At 31.5% G+C, this 24,472-nt stretch overlaps 1 protein-coding gene across 6 annotated transcripts; it reads right to left on the bottom strand.

Moving 5' to 3' along the window:
- Positions 1 to 11,011: 11,011 nt before the first annotated feature.
- LOC113855609 (hydroxymethylglutaryl-CoA lyase, mitochondrial-like) lies at positions 11,012 to 18,253 on the bottom strand. 6 transcript variants are annotated; one of them, XM_027487243.1, is made up of 10 exons: positions 17,970 to 18,253; positions 16,848 to 16,901; positions 16,191 to 16,382; positions 15,812 to 16,019; positions 15,449 to 15,628; positions 15,185 to 15,265; positions 14,952 to 15,115; positions 13,566 to 13,726; positions 12,277 to 12,392; positions 11,194 to 11,757 (listed from the first exon to the last, which is right to left on the bottom strand). In XM_027487243.1, the coding sequence occupies exons 2-10, from the start codon at positions 16,892 to 16,894 to the stop codon at positions 11,509 to 11,511; spliced, it is 1,398 nt and encodes a 465-aa protein (XP_027343044.1). In that variant the 5' UTR covers positions 16,895 to 16,901; positions 17,970 to 18,253; the 3' UTR covers positions 11,194 to 11,508. The 6 variants fall into 6 exon arrangements, with proteins under 6 accessions (XP_027343060.1, XP_027343050.1, XP_027343064.1 ...); XM_027487259.1 differs by lacking the exon at positions 16,848 to 16,901 and having other exon boundaries at positions 11,012 to 11,757; positions 13,566 to 13,702; positions 17,970 to 18,130; XM_027487249.1 differs by lacking the exon at positions 17,970 to 18,253 and having other exon boundaries at positions 11,186 to 11,757; positions 13,566 to 13,702; positions 16,848 to 17,379.
- Positions 18,254 to 24,472: the final 6,219 nt, after the last annotated feature.

The following is a 24,472-nucleotide window of genomic DNA, read 5'->3' as shown; positions in this document are numbered from 1 at the left end:
TTCATTCATTCACAATATCATTAATTCACCAATTTCCATTCAACACACAATTTCTACTCCCTATCTCAGCCACATTGCATTAATCAACAAAACACACAAGAATTATAACACATTGAGATAGGGTAGAGTCTCCCCTTACATGGATTGAAGACCCACACTCGGATTCAACCACGGACATGCTCCCTACACAGATTTCGGCCTCCAAGCGTTCTCCACGCAGATTCAACCTTCAATCAAGCTCCCGAACAACTTTTGAGGCAATTAATCGGTGGAATACAGCTTTGGGTATGAGAGGATCGAAGGGAATTCGAAGGGAGAGGGAGAAATAACCCTTCTCGAACCCTAACCCCCTTTAAATCCTTTTCTGATTGCGACACTTTCGCCTCGCTGCAGCGACACGCCCTCTCGCTACAGCGAAAATATCAGACGAAATTGTACCTTAATTTTTGCAGAATCTCGCTACAGCGAGACCCTCTCGCTATAGCGAGACTGTACTCAGAAATACACTCCAAACTGTCACTTTCTTGCTACAGCAAGAAGGTGACAGTTCCAGTCCTTCCTCCCAGGGTCTTCTCGCTGCAACGAGAACAACCCAGAATTACACCCTACACTTAGGCACTTTTTAGGTTACGACACTCTGCAGCGACACGCCCTCTCGCTACAGCAAAAAAATCAGAGAAAACTGCACTCTGGTTTCTACAGAATCTCACTACAGCGAGACTGCATCCAGAAATGCACCCCAAACTGTCGTTCTCTCGCTATAGCAAGAATGTGACAGTTTCAGTCCTTCCTCCCAGGGCCCTCTCACTACAATGAGAATCCTCTAGCTGCAGCAAGAATAATCCAGTATCACGCCGTGTACTTAAGCACTTAACCTATTTTAGCCCTATCTAGTAATGCATATACACAATACACGCATCCATAAACTTAATACACATAAACATCATTATCAAGTAAATCAACACATGCACATATATGCATTTAGATTTATATAAATAACAATAATTAATATTACCAAAATTTAGGGCGTTACATAATAGGAGGGGGAATCAGTTGTAGAAGTCCTAGTGTTTTCTAGGTGGGTATTTTTGTCTGTTGACATGTAGGGCATTGTGACATAAAAGTGTGAACATCTTTCCTCATAGTATCCCAGTAAAAATTAGCTTGGAATGAAATTCATTTAGTAATAAAGGAATGTAAGTACAAGATGAGGGAAGCCATAACCTTCCTTTATACAAGATGAACTCCTTGTGGGCTGAGAAGTTGGGAAACTCTGTTGGAAAGGTGGAGAGTTTGTATTTGAGGTCAAGAAATTCTTGATTTGAATTGAGGGCAACTCTAAGGTCATCGAGGAAAGCCAATTGAGTTACTGTGAGGACTAGAAAAGTGTCCTCTGATGGTAAGCGAGAGAGGGCATCTGCTGCGTTATTGGATTTTTTGGGCCTATATTGTATTTCAAAATTAAAACCCAAGAGCTTGGATAAATGAGTTTATTGATCCAGTGTCAAAACTATTTGAGTCATCAGCTCTCGGATTGATTGCTGATCTGTTTGTATGACGAAATGGCGGCCCAATAAGTATTGTCTTCATTTATGGACAATAGAGGTGATGACACATAATTCTCGTATGTATGTAGAGGAATTTTTTAGTTTAGGACAAAATTGTTTGCTGAAGTAAGCTATTGGGTGACCTTGCTGTGAAAGTACTACTCCTATGCCGGAACCTGATGCATCAATTTGGATTTTGAAAACATGGTTGAATTGAGGAATTGCCAAGACCGGTACATTTGTGAGAGCATTTTTTAGTGCATAAAAGGACATGGATGCTTCTTCTGACCACAAGAAATTGTCATTTTTTAGGAGGTTTGTAAGAGGGGATGTAATAGATGCATATCCTTTCACAAAGCGACGGTTCCAGTTAATCCAAGGAATTCGCAGACGGATTTGACTGAAGCGGCAAAGGCCAATCCAATATAGCTTGTATTTTTGAAGGGTCGAGTTGTACGCTCGAACTCGAGACAATGTGCTCGATATAATGAATGGATTGTTGCCCTATTGAACACTTCAAACCTTTCAGCTAGAAACAGTTATCCATCAGCAATTGAAATGTTGTTTCTAAATGGATATGTGAGCATCAAGGGTCAGGCTGTAGACGAGTATATCGTTGAAGAAGACGATGATAAATCGTTGTAAGTGACAGTGTTTAGTGCGCGATAATCTACGCAAAAATGCCATGCGTCGTCCTTTTTCTTCACAAGGAGCACCGTGGATGAGAAGGGACTAGTGCTGGGTTTTATGAAATCAGAATCAAGCATTTTTTAGACCTGATGTTCAATTTCTTGTTTTTGGAAGTGGGGGTATCTATATGTGCGAACGAATATTGAAGGTGTATTGGGTAATAGGGTGATTGGGTGGTCTGTTGGTCGAGAAGGTGGGAGTGAAGTTGGTGGTTCAAAAATGGAGGAGTATTTGGTAAGAAGATCTTGTAACTCAGGAATGGAGGAAGAGGGTATGTCTGAATGTGTGGTGCGCTTTTGTAAGGTTAATGTGTTTAGAGTAGTGGGGGTATCAAGGTGTACTGGGTTTGGCGCTAGGGTCAATTGGAATAAGGCCTTAACTCGGTGAGTGTTATGTAGTCTCTTTAGTTGTTTGACTGAAATAGGTGTGGGATTTGGGCTTGTTTCTCCTTTTAGTTCCATCAAATGGCCGTCCCACATAAATTTCATAAATGGGCCTATCTAGTCCATTACAAACGGGCTGATTTGGGTTAACCATTGCACTCCCAAAACAATATCAGTACCCGAGAGTTCCAAAGGATAGAGATTCACCAAAAAATTTAGAGAAGATAATATTATGGTGGTATTTGAGCAAATGGTGGAGCATGGAAGGAAATCTTCGTTGCCAACCATAACACAAAGAGGTGAGTGAGTGGGCTATTGAGGCAACTGAAGGAACTGAGCAACTCGTTGCTAGATGAAATTATGAGTTGCCCCGCTGTCCACGAAGATCTGGACCGCATAGCCTTTAATAGATCCTGTGAGACAGAATATACGTGGGGTCCATTGGCCCGAGAATACGTGTAGGCTTATGAGCCCAGCCTCTAGGTTTGAGTCGTCTGGTGGATCTGAATCTGTGTCATCACTTGGGTCAGGTGTATCGGGGGGTTCCTGTGAGACGAGCAAGAGAAATTGGGTCTTACACCGGTGGCTGTGGTGGTAACGTTCATCATAGTTACAACAAAGGTTTTTTTCTCTACGAGCTTGCATTTCTGCTTCTGTGAGCTTCTTTATGGGTATTTTGGATGTGGGGGTGGGCAAGAAAGGGGGAATTGGTTTTAATGGTTGCGTAGGGTTGGTGGTGATGGGGTTGACGGCCTTGGAAAGCAGGTGAAGGGAGAGGGAATGTGTTTGTGTTTATTTGTCTAAACTTTGCCAAGAAATGAAGAGAAAAAAAATCAGCAATGAGGCAAACAGAGAGACCATAAATTGTAGCTAGAGTAGCAACTACATCTACAGCTACACCACCTGCTGCATCATAAGCATAACATATAAATTGTTGTACAAATCTCTTTAAGTTGTTTAAATAATTTTACAATGTAATTATTAATTATTGATAATGAAATGAATTATTTTTCTTTTTATTTTGCAGTTCATATATTTTTTGAGGATCATTGACAACAAATGACCATTTTGTATATGTGAGTGTATTTTGGGGGGTCATTGACACGCAAAGACCTTTTTTTTGGATTTTGTTCAGCACTTAGCTTACATTTTTTTGAGTTAGGTTTCTACTATCCTACCTACTTTATTATATTTTAATTGTTTTTTAGTTTGTAATTTAAATGCCTTATGTTTTCTTGTAGCAATTGTGTTATTACTCATTTGTGCTTTATGATAGATTGATAGAAATCTAACATCCAACTCATGTAATTGTTAATTTCAACTAACTACTATCTTTTGTGGGTGGTCTGTTTTCTTTTCCTTTTTATTTATTTTCATTAAAAGTTAATTCATGCTAATGTGTATTAATTTTCTCTACTTGCAAGGATGAAAATTGTAAAGTTTGATATTGATCATACTCCAATGTATTAATGAGAACATAATCATTATTTCTCTTTTGGGTTAGTGAATATTTCTTTCTTGATTTATTTTTAGGTAAGACTATTTTCATTTACTAATTTCAATATTTTTTGTTTACAATGTAATATAAGTGTATGGGATTCTTGTGACTTCAACACTTAGTTTCCTCTCTTGTTTGGTGATTGGTATTTTTTTAATAAATATGAATTTAAATTGTAAAAGCTTACTTTATTCTTATTTCAATCTTTATTTTACTAATATTTCTATTTTTTGTTTGCAGGAGTTTAATTTTTATATGATGTATAATTTTAACTTATTCTACTTCTCACACTTCACACAATGTCACATGCAAATTATAAATTGATCATTGAACACATGAACTTTACAACAATATAATTTTTTATTATATATTTATTGGTTTGTTTGGTTTATATATTCATTTATAAAATAATGGTAAATGACCAAATCGTTTGAAAATTTAGATAGAGTTTATTATGTATTATGGTTAATGATAATGTATAGTTTAGTTATTTGACCATTGCAAAGACAATCGCTTGGGGAAGGTCAGTGGGTTGTGAAGCTAACACCTCACGACGTAGATTGGGTTTGAGACCAGAGGTGAAACAGCTCATGTAAAAACTGGTGGGATAACCAGATATGCGGTTGGAAATTGTTTCAAACTCAGAGAGGTATTCATCCAAGGATTGAGTTTGAGACAACTTACACAAAGTGGCTATCAGGTCATCGAACTTGGAAGGGACAAAACGAAGTTCAAGTGCTCTAAGGAAGGACTCCCACGATGTGAGGAGACCGTTGTTGAATATCCATTGATACCAAGCTAGAGCTGGTCCCTCCAAATAGAACAAAGCAATCTGGGTGCGTTGCTCTAATGGAGTTTGGTGATAATCGAAAAAACGATGATTTTGAAAATCCACCCCAAGGCATCAGATCCATCGAAGTTATGAAGGTCAAAACGAAAGGGTTTTGTGAGAGATGGGGTGTTGGTGATGGGTGTGATGGTTTCTTTGTTTTCAAGGTGGGAGGTGCGTTGGGCTAATTTATGAAGTGTATTGGAGAAATTTGCATGGAAGAGGAGGAGTTGCTCGAGTTGACGTTAGATGTTGAGAAGAGCTGCATAATGGTCAGCCATGGAAGGGGAGAAAGGAGCTTAATGAAAGCACCAATGAAAGGGGTATACAGAGGGAAGAGAAGAAGATAGTGAGAGAGAATATTCTTAATTCATTTTTGCATACCTCCATACATACTATAAGAGTGCCTTATATATACTATAACAAAAAAGCAATAACGTAAAAGAAGATTATGGATCATTAAACTTCATACAAAATAACAGAATTGATCCTATTGTCAGAGGTGGCTCTACACGTGGCTAATAGCGAATGTAATCCTTCAAACGGATAGGAGCTTGAATATTTCTTTTAGATTTCTCTTCACTGATATCAGTTATTGTGCTTGTGCCAAGACTAATGGGCCTTTGAGTACGTTCTTCTAAGGTAGTAGGTGTAGTACTAGGGTAGTTATACTGTCATAAACCATAAAACTCTTTGGATACATAATAAAGAAGCCACAACTACGTCTATGCAATTAAAAAGATTGATACAAGAAATGATCAATTTAACATTTTAAATGCTGTTAATAATTGTTTATTGTTTTGCTATTGTATTCTCAAACCTAAATCGAGAATCAAACACATAAATTCAATTTATTGTTCAACGATTTCAGATGATAACGAAACAAAATGTTCCTTTGGAACGAAGATCAAAATGAAAAGTACTTTTGCCAACATTTAATAGACGACTCAAAGTTGTTGGCCAGTTCAGTTGAATATTTTATACATTTTTGGTCAACACACGGTTCAATAAATTAAGTGTTATATTATTAATATCATTTTTTATAATATTGCTTTGTTTATTTTCTTTATCACACTATATACTTTATATTATACTTTTCCTTCTTTTTTTTTTCTATTTCCCTATTTGAATACTGTTTAAAAACGTCAAATTTCATGCAAGGAGTCTTCGTATTGTATAGTAGAATATTATTAAAAATAAAATACAAATTTATCATAGGAACACAATTTCCCTTCAAGTTACATGACGCTTATTCTTTGTCAATTTCATCGAGCATCGAGGTACGAGATTAGTTACAGCATCAAGATTCATGTACTACAACGTCGTAGTAAAATAAGGTTACCCTTCGATTAAATTGTGTGTTTAAATTCAATTTTTAAACTTAGGTTGAATGCATAGATTTATATCTTTGTAAACGTAATTCTAAACATGTTTAAGAAATTCATGAGATCACGATAAAATGCATAACATCAATTTGAAATGAATTTACATTTGAAAAAATTTGACATAAAACCAAATACGTTATAAATATAGCTTATGCTTTAATGTGATTCTAAAACATGAGATCACGATTAACAGATTTTCTGCTGAACAAATAACCGGTAGCATGTAAAATTGTACACTCTTTTTGCATAAATCCAAATTCCACGTAGAATTGCACGAAAATATTTGAAAAAACAAGGAAATTTTTATTATAGATGTTAAGCAGTCACTTCAACAAGGACACCATTAATGGCTGAGAAATGATTGATACACCATACACGTCTTCAGTTCTATCGCATCTTCCCATTTATTGGATATGACAAAGGAAAAACATTAGTCTAAACAAATTGCTCAAAAGTCAAAATTGTTTTCTTAAATCTTGGGTTGTTACTTGTAACTAAAAGCTACATTCTTATGGACATGTGAGAATCATTGAAAAATACTCATAGGAACATATATGAAGAAGCGGAAAACTCCCGAAAAGAAAATGGAAAAAAAGAAGATAAATATGTACATAAGAGAGCTTGAAACAAAGAAGAAAAGATCAAAAGCTCTAAATAAATGTTCCACTTATCTGTTATGCAAAGGATTAGGACCTGTGTAGATTTTCCTTTTTTCATCACCACCCAGAACTCCTTCGCTACCACCTTCACCTGAATTCTGTCTAAAACCTTGTTTGGCTTGAATAGGACTACGCTTTGACACAGACCCAGTTTCAAAGTTTTGAAATTTTGCATACTCAGTAGCAGTAGTAGTAAAGAAGCTTTGGAACAGCAATAGAAGCAACAGTAGTAGAGAGAAACAAGCGCGACCCGTAAGTCTCATGGTCTCAACTCTCAAGGCTCAAAAGTCCATAAAGAACAAAATCAAAACAAGTTTTTCTTTTTGGATCTGATTCAAAAGGGGTAACCAAACATACCCTGAGAAAAGGAAGCAGAGAGAAAGGTGTTGTTGTTTGTTTGAAGGAGGTGATACAATGAGATCTGATGTAGTTTCCTTTTGCCTCCTTTTGGCACCCTTTTCATTCAGTAGTTGTTTTTGGCCAAGACATGTTTGGGAATTGTCTGTTTTTTAATTGGATGTGGTGTAACCTTGATGTCTGAGCTCTGAAAATGAGGATGGTCAATGAGGGGTGAGTCAATATGCATAGGGGTTGGTGCTTTATTGCAAATAAATATGGTGCAGACTTTGTTTGGATGCAGATTTCAGAGCCACTTTTTTTACTTGGGAAACAACAATGAACCAGAGAGAGAGAAAGCAGGGAGTGGAAGAGGATCTTTCTTGCATCTATTGGCAAGGTGAGGGTGATGCTGCTATGAATTCACCCATGATGCATACATATACTTACTGCTTGAGAGAAAAAAAAGAGACCCTTTGAATAACTCTGTTTATCTAACTTACCTATTGTATCTTAACCGCTTTTAATGACGTTATATAATTAAAATTAACATTTTATCTTAAAAATTAATGTCGACCTTTAATCCTGACCTTATTATATTAATTATCAAAGTAAAGCTTAAATTTTAATTAAAGAACACTTTAAAAATCAAGTAAGGTATTGTATCTAAGTTTTATTCATTTTCAATCTGTAATTTCCTTGACGTTTTACAATGAAATTTATTTATTCAATCTAGTTAAAGGTAATTAATTCATCTTCGTTGAGATTAAAAAACTCGCAAAGATGTATTCCTTAGAACATGACAGCAAATAGTTCATTTGAATATGAATAGTCTTCATCTGTCTTAGCTCCAAAGGTTTTGATCTATAGAATAAATTTTGTGAGGTGGAATCTCCAAGATGAAAAGGGAATTAGTGTTTTAGTATCAATATACAAGAAAACAGAGGTAATTGGGTTGGTCATATACAAACGTAAGGTGCAAGTTTCAAAGAGATTATGCAAACCAGAAGGTTGGTCAACTGCTAAACAGGGTTTTAGGCTTCATAGTAATTGGGTGCTTGGATGACATCAAATAATGCTAATGTTAATGTCAGCTGTTATAATTTCATGTGAGTAATCATTGATGACAATTCTCTTTAATTAGGTGCATGTATCATAAGGATTTGTTCATCTAAAATAGATGTAAAAGTGAAAAAAAAAGAATTTGTCATTATTTTGAATAGTTTTTTTGTAAACATAAGTCAATTTAAATTTATCACAGTTACACTTTTATTTTCTTACTTGATATATCTCTTCAATTTAGGAATGTTGAATCCACATTAATTAGACTCATTCTAGCATAGAAGTATAGCGTTTGCTCCCAAGAAAACAAAATATGCTGCTTTTCTGTAGGGTATAAAGTTTAACTAGAGGGGGAAAAAATGAATTTGATCAAACAGGTGGGGATTTGACAAATGGGCCATGCAAATGTGGACAACGAATACATGGATCTTTTCCTAACAAAGAATGATGTTGTCTTCATTCACTTTACACAAATGAAAAAGCTCATTGCTTTAGGTTCTGGAAAGTTTTTAATTTATTTTCTCCCCATCCCATTGAAGGGCCCTCTTAGATTTATAACCTTTAAACTTGGTATAATATATTGAAAAAATCTACTTTTGTAGATTACATGCTTTTCATTCATTAATGCCTTTATTTATTTATTTATTTATTTATTTTTGCAATGTGGTGACATGTTTTTATAACAAGTATCTTCATTTACCTGTAGTTGCATGAATGTCTATAATCATTAAATGGGAAAATAGGAAGTGATTATCTAACTACTCTACCAAGATTGACATTTTATCACTAATTTTGTTAGCATATTAAACAAATGCAGCTTAAGTAACAATGTATTCCCCTGCATTGGTACACTAACAGCTATTGCACGACTATGTACACCTGGCACAACTGCACAAGTGACTTTGTTTGAGTGTAAAAGAAACCAAAATAAATACATAAATAAATAAAAGTAGGTGAAGCAACTTTAACATCAATACAAATTGAGATGTATTATGTGTGTGCATATAAAGAAGATGCAGTGTTATATTATAAGTACTTTTATTCTTTTTGGAAAGTGAATTCCAAGTTTGTGTCATTGGGTGATTATGTCCTAGATAGCTTCCTGCAACACTGCATGTATCCTGTTAAATATAATGCATATCTTAAGATGGAAACAAAATATCTATAACATGTGAAACACCCTTAAATGTCATCATGCACTTCTGTTTTCATCAATGCTTACTGTGCCTGTTATACAGATGTATGACACTCACAAAACTTAAATTTTTGGCATTATAAAAGGGAAATCATCATCATGATGAGGGGCACCCACCCCATCAAAGTTGAGGTTGTGAAGGGAGCTAAGTGATCATTTTCTTAAGGAGTTAATCCACTTTGAACCTTTGACTGTGAGCAAGCTGATTGAAAAAAGAATCAAACTACAAGGAGTACTGAGAATAAACTTAATTATTGACTGAAATTTATTGAAAACTATAAAAATATGATGAGAAATATTAAATTGAGTAAAATCTAAGTGATTTTTATAATTTTTAATAAATTTTAACTAAATGATTTGAGAGTGTTTTAACATTTCTCATCAGATTATTTGGCGAGTCCACAAGGGCTATCATTAGTGCCAGAAAATAAATTGTTGCACAAGCAAAATAAATTAATCCATGTCTTTTTCTGACTTTGCTGATTGCTTTTGGTTCCCTTTTTTTACTGGTCAAAGTCGTGGCTCATGCTTCAACTTGAAAGTTGTCAAGGCTTGTGATTCTAGACTTATTCTCATTCCCACGCTTCCCTTTCTTTTGATTCTATATGTGTAACTTTATGGCAATAAAAAGAAAGAAAGAGAGAAAGAAAATGGATGGCCTGGTTTTCGTCTTAGCCATGGATCTCTTAAAATAAACATTACCTCAAGCTTTAGATAGATTTCTTAAATAAATAGGCATACGTGAGGGGTCTAATTTTAGAAAGCAATCCTGATGCTGATTCCCAAATGACAATAACAATGATGATTAAAGACTCATTACTAGTATCTGATAGCATGTGGGAATAAGAATTTTACATTGAAATGTATTACAATTTTCTTTAGAAATTTTTTTTCTAAACAAATTATTCCCCTACAAATTCAGTTTTAACCGGTGGGTAGTTGGTTCAAATAAGATATAATTACCCTTAAACAAGATCCAAGTATAAGTCTTGTATGTATATAAAACAATTCCCACAAAAAAGTTAGTCCCATACTAGAAATATTTTCTCATGTTAAAGAATCCCATAATTTAGAATAAAAATCTGTTTTAACTAAAATCAATTTTACAAAATCAAAATTATTCAAAAATTTTGCTTACTAACCCAAGCACTATTGAATATATGTCTCAATTTGATCCTAATTTACTTAATTTGTAAATTTGATTTTACTTAGAGTTACTTTTGCGGCAATGCGACAGCAATTGTCTAGCTTGTGTTGGTGAAATTTGCGTACAAGTATTACAAAAAAGAGCATTCAGATTAAGAATTTTTCTACAGTGTATACCATAACTTAATTTTCCAGCAACAATATACCACTTATCTAGTTAAAATATAACAAGCACATTGAGCGGCCAAAAGTAAATTCACACTTACGAAAACGCATTTGGCAATTCAAACGTGAATCCTTTTGCTCCAAACCATACATAGCAGCCAACAAACTACTTTAAGTCAATGAAAGTTAGCTGGACAATCACTTTTCCACGACAAGTAACCGTCCACCAACATACAAATAAATGAAAAGCAGAGACGGTCAAAATTAGGTTAACACATAACAGGGTTAAAATAATTTTGGTTATCTTGTTTTCTTTGATCTTTTCAGAATTCTAATAGGGTCATACATAGTATAACTAAACACCATACACAATGAACGCATGATGTGAGACAGGAAAATAAACAATTTTAGATAAAAATTGCAAGCTTACACTCAAATGAAAAGCTTGCACTTACTATTGGCAGATTACATGCGTTACTTCTTCCTTCCCAACTATCACGTGAGTGGGCATTTTATTCCTCTTTTATAATTATAGGGGGATAAAAAGATGAAACATATAATTTCCTGGCATTGCATGAAGCATCTAAATATAATTTTGTATGGTACAATGTTATCATATCTTGGAAGCATCAGCTGTGACTCGGGTAAATGCAATGGCAGTCTTCGAGCCAGATGGGCGCCCCAAATGCTTGCTGATGAAGTCCCCAGTTAACATGAGCTTTCCAAGATCAACATTGGTTTTCACACCAAGTCCATTCAGCATGTACACAACATCTTCAGTAGCTACATTTCCTGAAGCTCCCTTAGCATATGGACAGCCACCTAGACCGGCAACTGAAGAATCCACTGCACTAATTCCCATCTGTTTAGACACAAATCAACAAGGCCCATTACAACAAAGATAAAATACAGGCCATGTTTAAACATGTTTATACAAATCTAAATTCTAAGGCTTTGTTTGGGAGTTAATTTCTTATTTTTTTGGAGTGGAGGGGGAAGGAAGAGAAGGGGAAGACTTATTTGATAGAAACCCTTGTTTGAAAGTTTTAAATGAGAGAGGATTTTTATAAACCCTCCCAAAACCTTGCTAAACTCATGTTTTTAAGTTCTCCAAATTAGAGGATGTTTTGTTAACCCTCCTTTCTTCCTTCCCCTCTCCTCTCTTACACCTCAAACCTTTCCCTTGGCCCTCCATTAAAACTCTCAAACAAAGCCTAAGGAAGAAAATAAACTGTTCATATATGGTAAAGAGTGTTAATTATATTTGTTCAATGGTTAGTTAGTAAACCAGTTTAGAACTTTTATCACGTGTATAAAAGCTCAACAAACTGAATCAATAAACAAGCAAATCAGAAGTTCAAGCAATAGTTTGTTGACGTACTTGGAGGGACACAAGAATATTTGAAAGTGATTGCCCATAAGTGTCATGGAAGTGGACAGCAAGTTTCTCTACTGGTACAACAGCCATTACAGCCAGAAGCATGGGAACTACAGTTCCTGATCACAACAGAATGAACAGAAAACAAAATAAGTACAAAGAGCATATGTGAGTAACCAATAGAAAACGTTTAAAGAATATTTATATTACAGAGACAAAGCACATAGTGCAATTTTCATCCCTCAAGAACTGACATTATTTACTTTACTGTTAAGCACAACAAACATTGGAAAACAGTCTCCCTTTAGTTAAAGAAAAGAATTTGATTAGCAGTGAGGACTGAGGTTCAAGAATCAATAAATAAGCATAAAGAAAACAGGATGCAGAAAGTAATCAGGAAATAGAATCGATATGTTAGATGCCTCCAAAACGTGAAGAGTTTAAAACTCATAACAAAACAACACAGATAGAGGTATAAATTACAAACAAATGTTTTTGATACTAAAGATTAGACAATTATATAGAAAGTTCAAAAATAAAGGATATGTTCTGCGTGCAACAGGCATGAGTAATTGTGCTTGACAACTTACTGCATGGCCAGATTTTCTTTTGGACAAGGAGGGAGAGTAGGAAAGTAGGAAAGGCAACATGTTTGTTGTCTTAGAATGGAAAAAGAAGAAAATGTAGAAGATATGGATGAATAACCGATGAAATGTCTCAATGAAGTTCTAGTTTACAGTTATAATTAGTTTTCCAAAAAGGATGGAATTATATACTCCACAGAATAAATTTATGGGGCTTGGGTAATTGAACAAATTAACATAAGGGACAAAAGCACACTTCTCAGAATCAAAGATACAATGAGCTTTTACATCATTATGGAAGAAAGTCTGAAATTGAACATACAGAAGTAAAAATAATTTTTGAAAAATCAGCAGTTAAATGTGAGATCCAATGAAAAATGTGGTGATGTAAGTTAAGCAATATGCCAAAGCACCACAGGATATTATCAAACTCTATTCCTATAACTAAGGACAAATAACTTAGCAAATTGTAGCAGAATATCCATAAAGATTTGAAATCTTCATCATGATTGATGGTGGCTGTTCTGAGTCTTCAGACCAAAATGAAAAACAGAGCACTAAAGACACCCCTACCTTATCATGTTCATACTCAGAAGAACCTTTACAAGAATAAAGAACCTTATCATCACAAAATAAGAGTAAGTAACCAGAAATACTGGACCAGGATAGCTTAAATTTTTTCAGAAAGAGAGGCATCCAACTCATTACCTGGTGTCCCAACTCCAATTGTGTCCCCGAGGGAGATTTCAAAGCAACCCATATCATATAGTTCTTTAGCTACATATGCCACTTTTGATGGAGGAATTGGCCCCTCCTCTGGGCATCCAACAACACATGATACATACCTATGAAATTTGAATACAGAGAAACTGACAGGAATAAGCAGAACAGAAACATAAATTCTGTGTTAATAAAATTTTACGCTATCAACAACACAAATGGGATTTTCATGTCTAAATTTTAGACCTTGACCTGGTTGCCTTTTTAATGTACACCAAGAAGGGTCTTCACTGATACCAAAAATTAACTTACTTAAACAAAATAATATCAAAATATCAATACAAATACAAATGTTAAAAGTCAGAGATTGAGAGATATTTCATAAAATTTAGGATCTTATGGGACAGCAATAAGAATAATGATCGGGGAAGAAAAATGATGTTAAAATGACAACAATGCCACCAATCAATGGTGAAGGGAGGGAATCTACCATTTAAACAATTCCTAATACAGCATCCCTACTACTATTATTCAGTTCAACAATGCATGTGGATGTGTGCATACAAACTTTCCATTCCCTTGTACATAAATTTTATGGAATCTTCTAATATTTTGCTGATTTCTATATTTATTTTTTAACAAACATTATTTAATCTTGAACAACTTTTTAGATTTTCTTTTTCTTTTTTGCATACAATTAATTGTCAAGACAGACAGAGAAACAAGATTAAAATAAACATAATTAAATAGGTGAGTGAAATATAGTGTACAAAAAAAACTTATAATATTATGTTCACCTTATTTGACTAAACTATTTGCTTTTAATTCAACATCATTTTAATTGACTTATTAACTAAATACTTTGTTCACATATAAAGTTATTTAATGTTTGGTATGTATAAAGTTAATATCATTAAAAAATTTTGTTTGCTTCATAAGTATTGGTACTAGTTTAGTCTATAAATAAATTTATAAATATTTGGGTTAAAATTTGCATAGATAAATTTCTGTCTTTCAAAACTTACCTCTGCTTGAACATCAATATTGGTTGTATTGTATCACAGGTTTAAAAAGTAATATATAGAAAGCAATGGAGAAGAAAATATAGAAAACTGATTACATAGATGCCCTGGAACAGAACATGTAGCATATCAATCAATGTAAGACAAATTGTTCAATTAATTATCCAGTACTACCCCCCACCCCCAGAATAAAAACGAAATTGAAGGAAAATAAATGCAAATCCTTCAGAAAATATCAAAATGAAAAACAGAATAAAATGCTTTCTCTCATGCATAAATGCACATTTAAAAAGATATTGAAGTGGAGTATGGATGGATGATTAGAATAATGAAGGAAAAACAAAAAGCATACCCTCGAACAGGAATTGAGAGCTCTTTAGCAGCACGGGTAACAGCACGATAGCGAGCAAGGCTCTCTTCAATACTACAATTAATGTTTGATTTTGAGAATGATTCAGAAGCTGATGCAAAAACAGCTACTTCTCGAGCCCCAGCTGCAATAGCAGCTTCAAAACCCTATAAATGTAACAGATCAGACATCTGAATGAAAATCTGCCCATTTATAGTTGTTCCAGTTATTTGCACCTTTAAATTAGGAGTCAGAACTGGCAATCTGATGCCTCCCAGGTTATGAACTGCTTGCATTACATCCTTTGCATCTGCCAACTGGAAGATACAGAAACAGAATGACATTCAAGTGGGTAAAACTCAAATCACACCAAAAATAAGTTAGTTCAGAAAGGATATTCAGCTAGAACTCATTTCACATAAATGCACCTCAGAGGAAGTTTACCACAACAATCATTCTTCTCAATATCAAGTTAAATAAATATGCTAAAGCCATTATACCTGTGGGACCCATTTGGGAGATACAAAACTAGTGGCCTCAATGACACATAACCCTGACGATGCTAATCTATGAATCAATTCAATCTTTACAGCTGTTGGCACAATGTTCTTCTCATTTTGTAATCCATCCCTTGGACCAACTTCAACTATCTTTACAAATTTTGGTATACCTTTCATAAACTGCATTAAAAATTGTATGTATATTACTTACCAGCCAAAGAAATATGATAAAACCAACCAACTACTGAAAGCATAAAATGAACAACATAAATTTAAAATGAAAACACAAAAAGAGACAGAGATGACAAATTTAGTAGCTGGAAAGAAATCCTAAGACAAAAAGTACTTCAGCCATTGCATTACCTTATATGCCACATCCTGTATGTTTTTGTTATTGCTCTTTGCACTATAATGGTGATCTGATGTGCCAAATGAATTATCAATCATTCCAAATTTCATCGAGTTCCTCCCAAAGGTCGCAGCCTTTTGACTGAAAGAGCCACCTCGAGACATGTCCCTCGTTTGCCTTTTCCACGGGAATGTCTCTGCTGTATACTCTTCATCATCTTCACTGCAACCAAGATAAACTTAAGGTAATGTTATGGATATGGAGCAGAAATAGGTTAAATAATTATGCCAAATGCGGAAGAAATCTAAAAGAGGACTAAAAAGAGCTTAAATGATAAATAAATAAATAAATGCAGAAGTGTTGACTTATAGTATTTTGCAATATTTGACTCACTCGCAGCTGTTTGATGTACTGCAACTTCTTCCATCAATCCAGCAGCATCCCATGCCCAAATTATCTACTGTAGGACGGCAAGCACCAGACGAGAACCTCTGGATTCTATCTATGGTACTCATGCTAGGCAACTTGTCAAGGCCAAGTGGCTCCTCCAAACTTGACATGATGAACTGGATGGATAAGAGGGAACTGGCAAAAGATATTGATGTAAGAACTGTGCATCAAGAACTTATTTAACATTCTTGTTATTTTCATCAGGTTGGAAGGAGGAGATACATATTCTCATCTGCATATTATGTATTTAGTTTATTCATCTTAAGTCTTAACACAGTGAAATCTAATGACATGTATTCACTGGTTTAATTCACAACACACAACAGACGCCATTAGTAAATTATAGTCTTCATAAGATCCATTTACTACAGATGATGCTATATCATATAAACGATAATAAAATAATGGGTGATGTAAAGTAAAATTCAATAAATGATGAAAGGAAACAACATAGTCAGATGAACTTGATTTAGACAATGCTTATTCAAATATGCAGAAAACGAGGAGGGGAGTAAAAATGGAGTTAAATGGAAAGGGTTTTGACTTTCATTCTCTGGTGCTTGGTAGAGAATGGGAATTGGGAAATCACTTTTAATTCACTTTCTTTCTATAGGAGAGGCCAGAATTTGTCGTAAGTTGCACTCCATTTTTCAGCTTTCCCTTATTTTTTTTGAACAGGCAAGCAAGAAGTGATTTTCATTTCAAAATTTCCACCTCCTTATTCTCATCTTACTCAAACAATGATAGCCTCAATGAAAAAAGGTATTAGCAAATGAAACAAATACCCATCTATTTTAGGCCACTAGACTTAAGCGACATATCCCCCTTCCAACCACGACCATGGATTCAAAGAGTAATGTTTCAACAAATGCAATGGTGCCACAGTCAAACACGTGAACTCCTAACTTTCCAAATTCATTATAAAAGTCTAAAGTTCTCCATGATCATTGCATGCTTTACAATTGAATTATACTCGGTGAAAGATGCATAAAAATAAGTTCCTCAAGAAAAATGGTAACCTGTTCACAATGCAAACTCTTTTTAATAATAATAAAAAATAAAATCCTATTAAGAAAATTTACTTAACCACCAAGCATTTAAAAGTTAACCGCCAAATGTTACCGTAACCCCAAAGACCAAAAAAAAGAATGTTTATATCTCGATCTATATATATATTCAAATTCAGAAACAGCTGAAACTGTGGCCTAGGAACTCCTTTGAAGCTAAGTGAGAGAATGCTTAACCGCTGTAACAATCCTGTCACATGCAAATGTTTTATTGTACCTCAGAGTCAAATAAGAAAATCTTTAATAAAACACAGGCATTGTCTGCTTTGACACCATGAAATCACACTATTCTGTTAATTTCTTAATTGAAATAAATTCTTCTGGTTTAAGATGTCAAACAAAGAACTCAGTTCCATTCCTCACCCAGCTCATCACAATTGAAGCCCAAATTTGATAATAGCAGTACGTAACCAACCAGCAACAGAAATGCAAAACTCAAGTGTTGAAAATTGAACACTGGAACTTTAAACCGAGTTCCCCCCAAAAAATTAAATAAACAAGAAGTAAATTGAATGAACAAGCCAAGAATCAAGAACCGTTAAAATCAAACAAGCATATTCAATCACTAATTTTTTTTCTTGGATAATTTTGTTCACCAAATTCCCTTCAGTTTACAGAGAAAAAGAAAAAAGAAAATTGGAAGAAGCATGCAGACCTTAAACCAAGCGAAATTAGGAGGAAGAATTGGAGGGAAGGCAACAAAATAGGGTTTCTGGAAGTGAAACCCTAGAAATTGGGGAAATTCAAACTTCGTGATATTTACGAAAATACCAACTGAAACGATATAACGAAGAAGAAGAAGGAAAAGAGGAAGGTGAAGGGAACGTGACGGAGTGTTTATTATATTAACGTAGTTCGGTTTGGTTGGTAATGGAATGAATGGCTCAAGAATTATAATGATGTCATTATTTAATTTCGATTTTCTTAAATTTAATTAATTCGTTTTTGAAAAAGAAAATTTAGTGGTTGCTTGAGATGAAGGCAGCAAAAGCAATTGAAGCGTTGAATGGAATTGAGACGCACCCAACACAGTGACTGAGAGAGAAAGGCCCTTTGGCGGGTAATTCACGAGATGGAGTCATTTTCTCCCTTCTAACTTACTCCTATTTTGTACACTTCGAATACGATATTTTATGATATCAAAATTAATATTACTTTTCATTTAAATATTTTTATTTTATATTATATTTGTTTTTTATTTATAGCACAGGTTGTAGGAATAATATTTATCGGTAATAAAAATTTTCTTTAGAATATTTAACAGAGATTTTAAAACAGAACAGTCGTATGTAAATTCATATACACGTTGTAAGCATTAGGTGAGTTTATTTTAACTCATTCTTATTTTTAAACGAATTAAAAATACTAATTTAGTGCATGTTATTGTAAATTTGAAAAGAGATTATATATTTTTTTAAAAATTAACATTTATATTTTTTAATATTTTAAAGATTAAAGATATTTATATTTTTTAAATAAATTACTAATTTTATTATCTATTAATATAAAATTAATAAAAATAATTATTTCTTACTTAAGAGAACATATAACTGATTTATAAGGAACACAGTGAAAATTACTTATTAATGGTTTAGCTTATTTAAAATTTTAAAATATAAAAATATTTAAGAATATATGCAATTAAATTATAATTCATATAAATAATTGATTTTATTAATATTATTTTTAATATTTATTATATATATATAATATTTTTTAGAAATAAAATCTTTTCATACTAATATAAAATTAAAAAATTTTCTACTTAATTTGAGTTTTTCATTTAACTTATATTTAATAAATTATAATTTATTATTTTATTAGCTATTAAATATAAATCAAATAAAAAATTTAAATAAATATAAAGATTTTTAAATTTATATTAATTTAATTAATTTTTTTTTAATTTTCAACTGCCTGTTTTAGCATTCATGCGTGTGTCTGTGTGTATATTTTGTGTGTGTGCCGACCATTTATTTTCTTTTTGGAAATATATCAATGCCATTTATAATTCGTGGTCGGTAAGGTGTTACTTCAGAAAATATCAGTCATTTAATAATTTTGCCTTTGAAGTATAAAGAGATATTAAATATGAATAATACATATACTTAATCTCTCAAATTATAAATATCAATTGATATAATCCTTTATTTTTATAATTTTCAGTTAATTTAGTACTTAATATTAGCACTATTAATTTATATACTTTCTACCATTGTAAAATTAGTCAATTTATCAATTTGAAATGATCAAACAAGCCACCTAAGGATTGAAATGACCATAATTTTTTGGTCAAAATTCAAGATCAAATCGATGGATTCTTAACATTATAAATATATAATGAGTAATAATTGGTGGCATTAATGGGTTTTAAAAATAATTTGAAAGACTAAAATAATTCATAACGATTAATGTATTGACAAAAGAAGTTTGTTATCAACATTTCTTACTTAAATTTAATAAAATAATTATGAGAATTTTTTATAATTATTATTCCTAACATCCTAAAAATTGAAAATGAAGATAATTTTTAAAAATAAATTAAAGAAAATATGGCACAATCAAACGCGCCTTATAATATTAAAGAAAGGTAGAGCAAAATAATGCTTGAAACAAATTAAAAAGGAATATAATATAATACAGAGCTTAATTTTCACACTTTCCATTTGAACAAATTCAGTCTTCAAATTCAAACAAAAATGGAAAATTTTAAAAAGCAGCGGATCCCAGCACCAATTAATGCACACAAATTACGGTTTATTTGTTTATGTTTTGATTTTTAATTTTTATAATTATATTTTAAAATAATTTAAAATTTATTTTAAAAAAAATAAAAATAAAATTTATATTAACAAATAAGTTTTTTTTTTAAATTATTTTTAAAAAAACCAAGCCCTTAGTATCTTGCTTCAATCTTGTTTGACTTCCACAGCAAAAGTTAAAGAGAGACTGTACTAATAAAGGATATAATAAAAAATATTAAATAATTTTAAAAAATGATAAAATTTATAGTATATATAATAATTTTTAGATAAATAAATAAAATAAAATTGATATTATATATTTATATTTGTTTGAGCTATTGTTGCACCGACCAATAGTCGTAAAATCAAGGTTTAGACCTTGATTCAACCTTGTGAATTTTAGCCGCAAGATATTGGTCAAGATGTTATATTTATTTTATTATGAAATTTATATTTTTTATTTTATGTTTATAAAATTATTTTTTTATAAACTTTGAATTTCATGAAATTATTTTTTCATGAACTTTGAATTTCATGATTCTCACATAATATATAAATTTTCACACACTTAATGATTTATAAAGCATTAACGTAATGTCTTTGACATATCTCTTTTTAGTGTTTTTGACCTGTTGTTTAATTTATTTAGAAAAAAAGTATTTTTTTTATAATTGTATTATAATTATATACTCCATATTTTATATTTAACAATTATCATATTAAATTTTTAATTAGAATTACATTATAAGTTATATAAACTACTGTATAAATTATTAAAAAATGTAATTACATCAAACAGATTAAACTTGTATGTGTTTAAAATTATATTTTCTAAATTTTTATTCTTTTAAATCATTTTCTCACAGTAAATTCATGTATATTTTAACTAAAACTAACTAAAACAACCTTAATTTTACCTTAAATATTTGCCGACCAAGTTGGATACGAACGCAATGTACATTAGTATGGCCATCAACATCTGTGACTTGCAGTTCACCAACTTTGGTCATTAAGAAGCATCGTTCAATATGGTATCACGTCCATTTTGTATTTGGTGCAAGCATCCCATGAAAATGATGTAAGCAAATTTAGGAATACCTTATATGATTTTTATGTATATAACATTCCATCAGTTTAACAGTAATAAATTGGATAATTTTATTGCATATCATTTGAATGATCAATCTGTTTGATCTTTTTTAGCAGATAATTAATCTTTAAACGATGATGTTTAAAATATAATCATTTTTTATCATATACTTTTATTTAGTGTAAATTTAATTACACAAGAGAATCGAGTTATAAATATACAATGTATCTAATTTATTATTTTAAGATAAAAACATTATCATATTTTTATTCTATCATAATGAATCCCTAATCATTATCACAAGTTCAAGAGGATATATTTTCTCCCAACATAAGTCATATACTTTGGTCAACCCCATCTTGTTCTCCAAGGCATTATTGTACCTTATGCTTGTTAATTAGCTCATTCGTTATGTATATATACAAACTTGACAATATTAAATACTAGTAGTACTAATCCCTAGTGGACTTAATCTTTTCTCCTTCAAGTTCAAAGACTTTGTTAAAATAATAACGTGCTTAGGATGTTTTTTTGGCTTGTTCTCTTGCAATGCCATCAAGTTTAGCCATTTTTAAAAGAAAATCATTGTCTTTATTTCATCTCTTTATGTTTGACTCATTTTACTCCTCAACAACGACAATGTCATTTAAAAAGAGAAAAAAAATGGTGCAATATTAGTTATTACATGTTTGGCAACAGTAGCTAGCGTTGGAAGCATACCTAACTTAAATAGTGACGTGACCGATGCTAATAGTAAGTTGTAAATCAAATGGAATTTAAGTTAGGATATGTATTAAAATAAAATATGAAATTAATAATAAAAAGGTACGAATTATAATTTTACATATGTTTTCTACTTTAACATAATTGGAGAATCGTGCTTCATAATTGGAGAAAATGATATAGTAATTGTTGCGATTTGTTTGAAATTTAATCAATCTATCATTGAGCTTTTGAATATCCATATCTTGGTATTCATGTTTACTTAGGAAATATATATAATATTTTATATTTTTCATGTAATAATTATAAAAAAAATTAAAATTTCATGCAATGAATAGATGAAAATTATAAAATATAATTATATTTCAATAAATTTGTGGAGTCTATCTCAGCATTTGTCGAAGATGCATACAAATCGCAGCTTGTCCCATCCATCGAAAGCGAGGGCCACTGTAACGGTGAGAATTCGTAGATTTTATTTGGTACATTCAATTTGGTGGCCAAAATTGTGGACACGTGTCAACTTAATATTGATTCCTGGGGTTTGAAACAAAACAAAAATAAAAATCGAATAAAGTAATGGCCGTCCATTTGGCCAATTTTGGTGCACAAATTTGGATTTTCTTTATCACTGTCACCTCTCACCTTTGTTCCCCTTGATTTGGCGTTTAAGCACGATGAAATCGTTACAAAATCCTGCTATGCTACAAATATTGCATTCTATTTATATAATCTTCATTGTGTTGTGGTATTTAATTTTTATATTTTGTTAATTTTAATCATTAAAATCGAGTTTAAATATTTATAAATAATTTTTTTTATAAAAAAATACATAATTATTATATTAAAATTATAAAAATATAATAAATATTTTTTTCTAATAAAATTTTACTATTATTAGTTATTTATCCTCAACTTTAAAGGTTGACATTAATAAATTTTTTTTTTTTATGTTTTATTAGTTTTATATCCTAATTTTAATTTTTAATTTTTTTTAAAAAAAATTTCCTCTTTACATGAACCAACTATTCCTTTAAACTTATATTAAAGCATAAAAATATTTAAGGCCTCTTATCTTGTGTTTAAATTGATTTTTTTTTTGTTAGATGAATGCATGCAGATGTCATCTAACAAAAAAATATACTATTCACCATTGAATCAAACTTTAATATTATTTCATTAACTATTTATTTTAAACATTTAAATTATTAAATAAAAAATGATTTCATATCATAAATCTAATACTTAGAATGCCAATAAAATAAGGAGCGTAGACCAAAAAAAGTTTTTTTAGTCTAATTCCAGAAGAATCTCCCAAATCTTTAGAAGGAGAAGCTTCCAAAAAAGAATTTGTTTTCTCTGATATTAAACCATCAAACTCTAACAAATGTGTGGCTATTTATGTGCTTTTTCTTCTCCCCTTCTCCTCCTTTAAATCTTTTGAAAAATAAGTACATGCATGCGGTTTCAAATTTGACCTAATTATATTTTTGCTGTCCATTATATTTATTCAAATAAATTCTTTTTTACTTCTTTTACGTAAATAATTTGAATAATTGATATCAAGTATTAAAAATATGTTTATATTTATTCAAATAAATTCTTTTTTACTTCTTTTACGTAAATAATTTGAATAATTGATATCAAGTATTAAAAATATGTTTGAACATGTTATCCTGATTAGTCTGTGTTCGTGTACAAAATTTGCATGGTAGTCACAATAATACGAATAACACCTCCTTGTCATGATCCTTTTTATTTAGAAGTATTTATCAAATTCAATTTCATGCAATATAAAAATTAGTGAAGATATAAAGTAAAATACAGTGTAGCTAGACAGAACTATGTTGGTTTTTAGTTGTTTATAAATTAAAAATTGAATAATTGGAAGTGATTGACTGATAATAGACTGAGAAGTTTGCAAACCAAGCTTGTTAGGAAGCTGATAATTTATTTATGCCTAAACTAGCTTTTAGTCAAGCCAAGTAGTAAATGTCACACGAGGTACTAGTTGAGTATAATGTTAGCAAAGGAACATGATGCATATAGGTACAAGTGGAGAGCTGAAAGCATATATTTCTAGAAAGATAAAGGTTAGCAACACAATTTTTTAATATATTTAGTTTTTTACTAAAATTTATTAAAAATTAAAAAATTATATAGATGTCATTCCTAATTTAATGGGTTTTTTTTTTAAATATATTTTTATATTTTTTAATAAATTTTTTAAAGATAATTAAGATTGTGTTAAAAAAAAGTATATATATATATTTTAATGTGTTTGTGAAGATGAGCTAGATTGAGTCTGAGGGTTTTTTTTTTTTTTTTTTTTTAAGATAGATTGAGATTGAATCTTGGAGTTATTGTTTTATGCACAAAATATTTAGTTGTTGCAAAAATGTTTTTTTTCTTTAAATTATATATGTTTTTTTATTAGAGACAAAACTATTTGAATTGAATATAACTTTTGTAGACAACAAAATTCTTGTTCCAAATACATCTACTAGAACTCAAACGCTTGAAACTATAATTTAAACCATTGAAACAACTTTATAGCAATCCAATTCGTATTATACAAGAATTTTAACTAGGTGAAAGATG

Source organism: Abrus precatorius, unplaced genomic scaffold (genome assembly GCF_003935025.1).
Source record: "Abrus precatorius isolate BTA unplaced genomic scaffold, Abrus_2018 Scaffold1, whole genome shotgun sequence".
Classification (NCBI taxonomy): Eukaryota; Viridiplantae; Streptophyta; class Magnoliopsida; order Fabales; family Fabaceae; genus Abrus; species Abrus precatorius.
Note: the sequence above shows the minus strand (reverse complement) of the source record. Positions and strands in the feature narration are given on the sequence as shown.

Excerpts from the sequence above, each read along its gene's own strand:
- LOC113855609 (XM_027487243.1), bottom strand. The coding sequence starts at position 16,894 with ATGGAGTGCAACTTACGACAAATTCTGGCCTCTCCTATAGAAAGAAA. Across the intron at positions 16,383-16,847 it reads GCCTCTCCTATAGAAAGAAA|TTCCCTCTTATCCATCCAGT; the intron begins GTGAATTAAAAG and ends ATCTTTTGCCAG. Across the intron at positions 16,020-16,190 it reads AGTACATCAAACAGCTGCGA|TGAAGATGATGAAGAGTATA; the intron begins GTGAGTCAAATA and ends TCTTGGTTGCAG.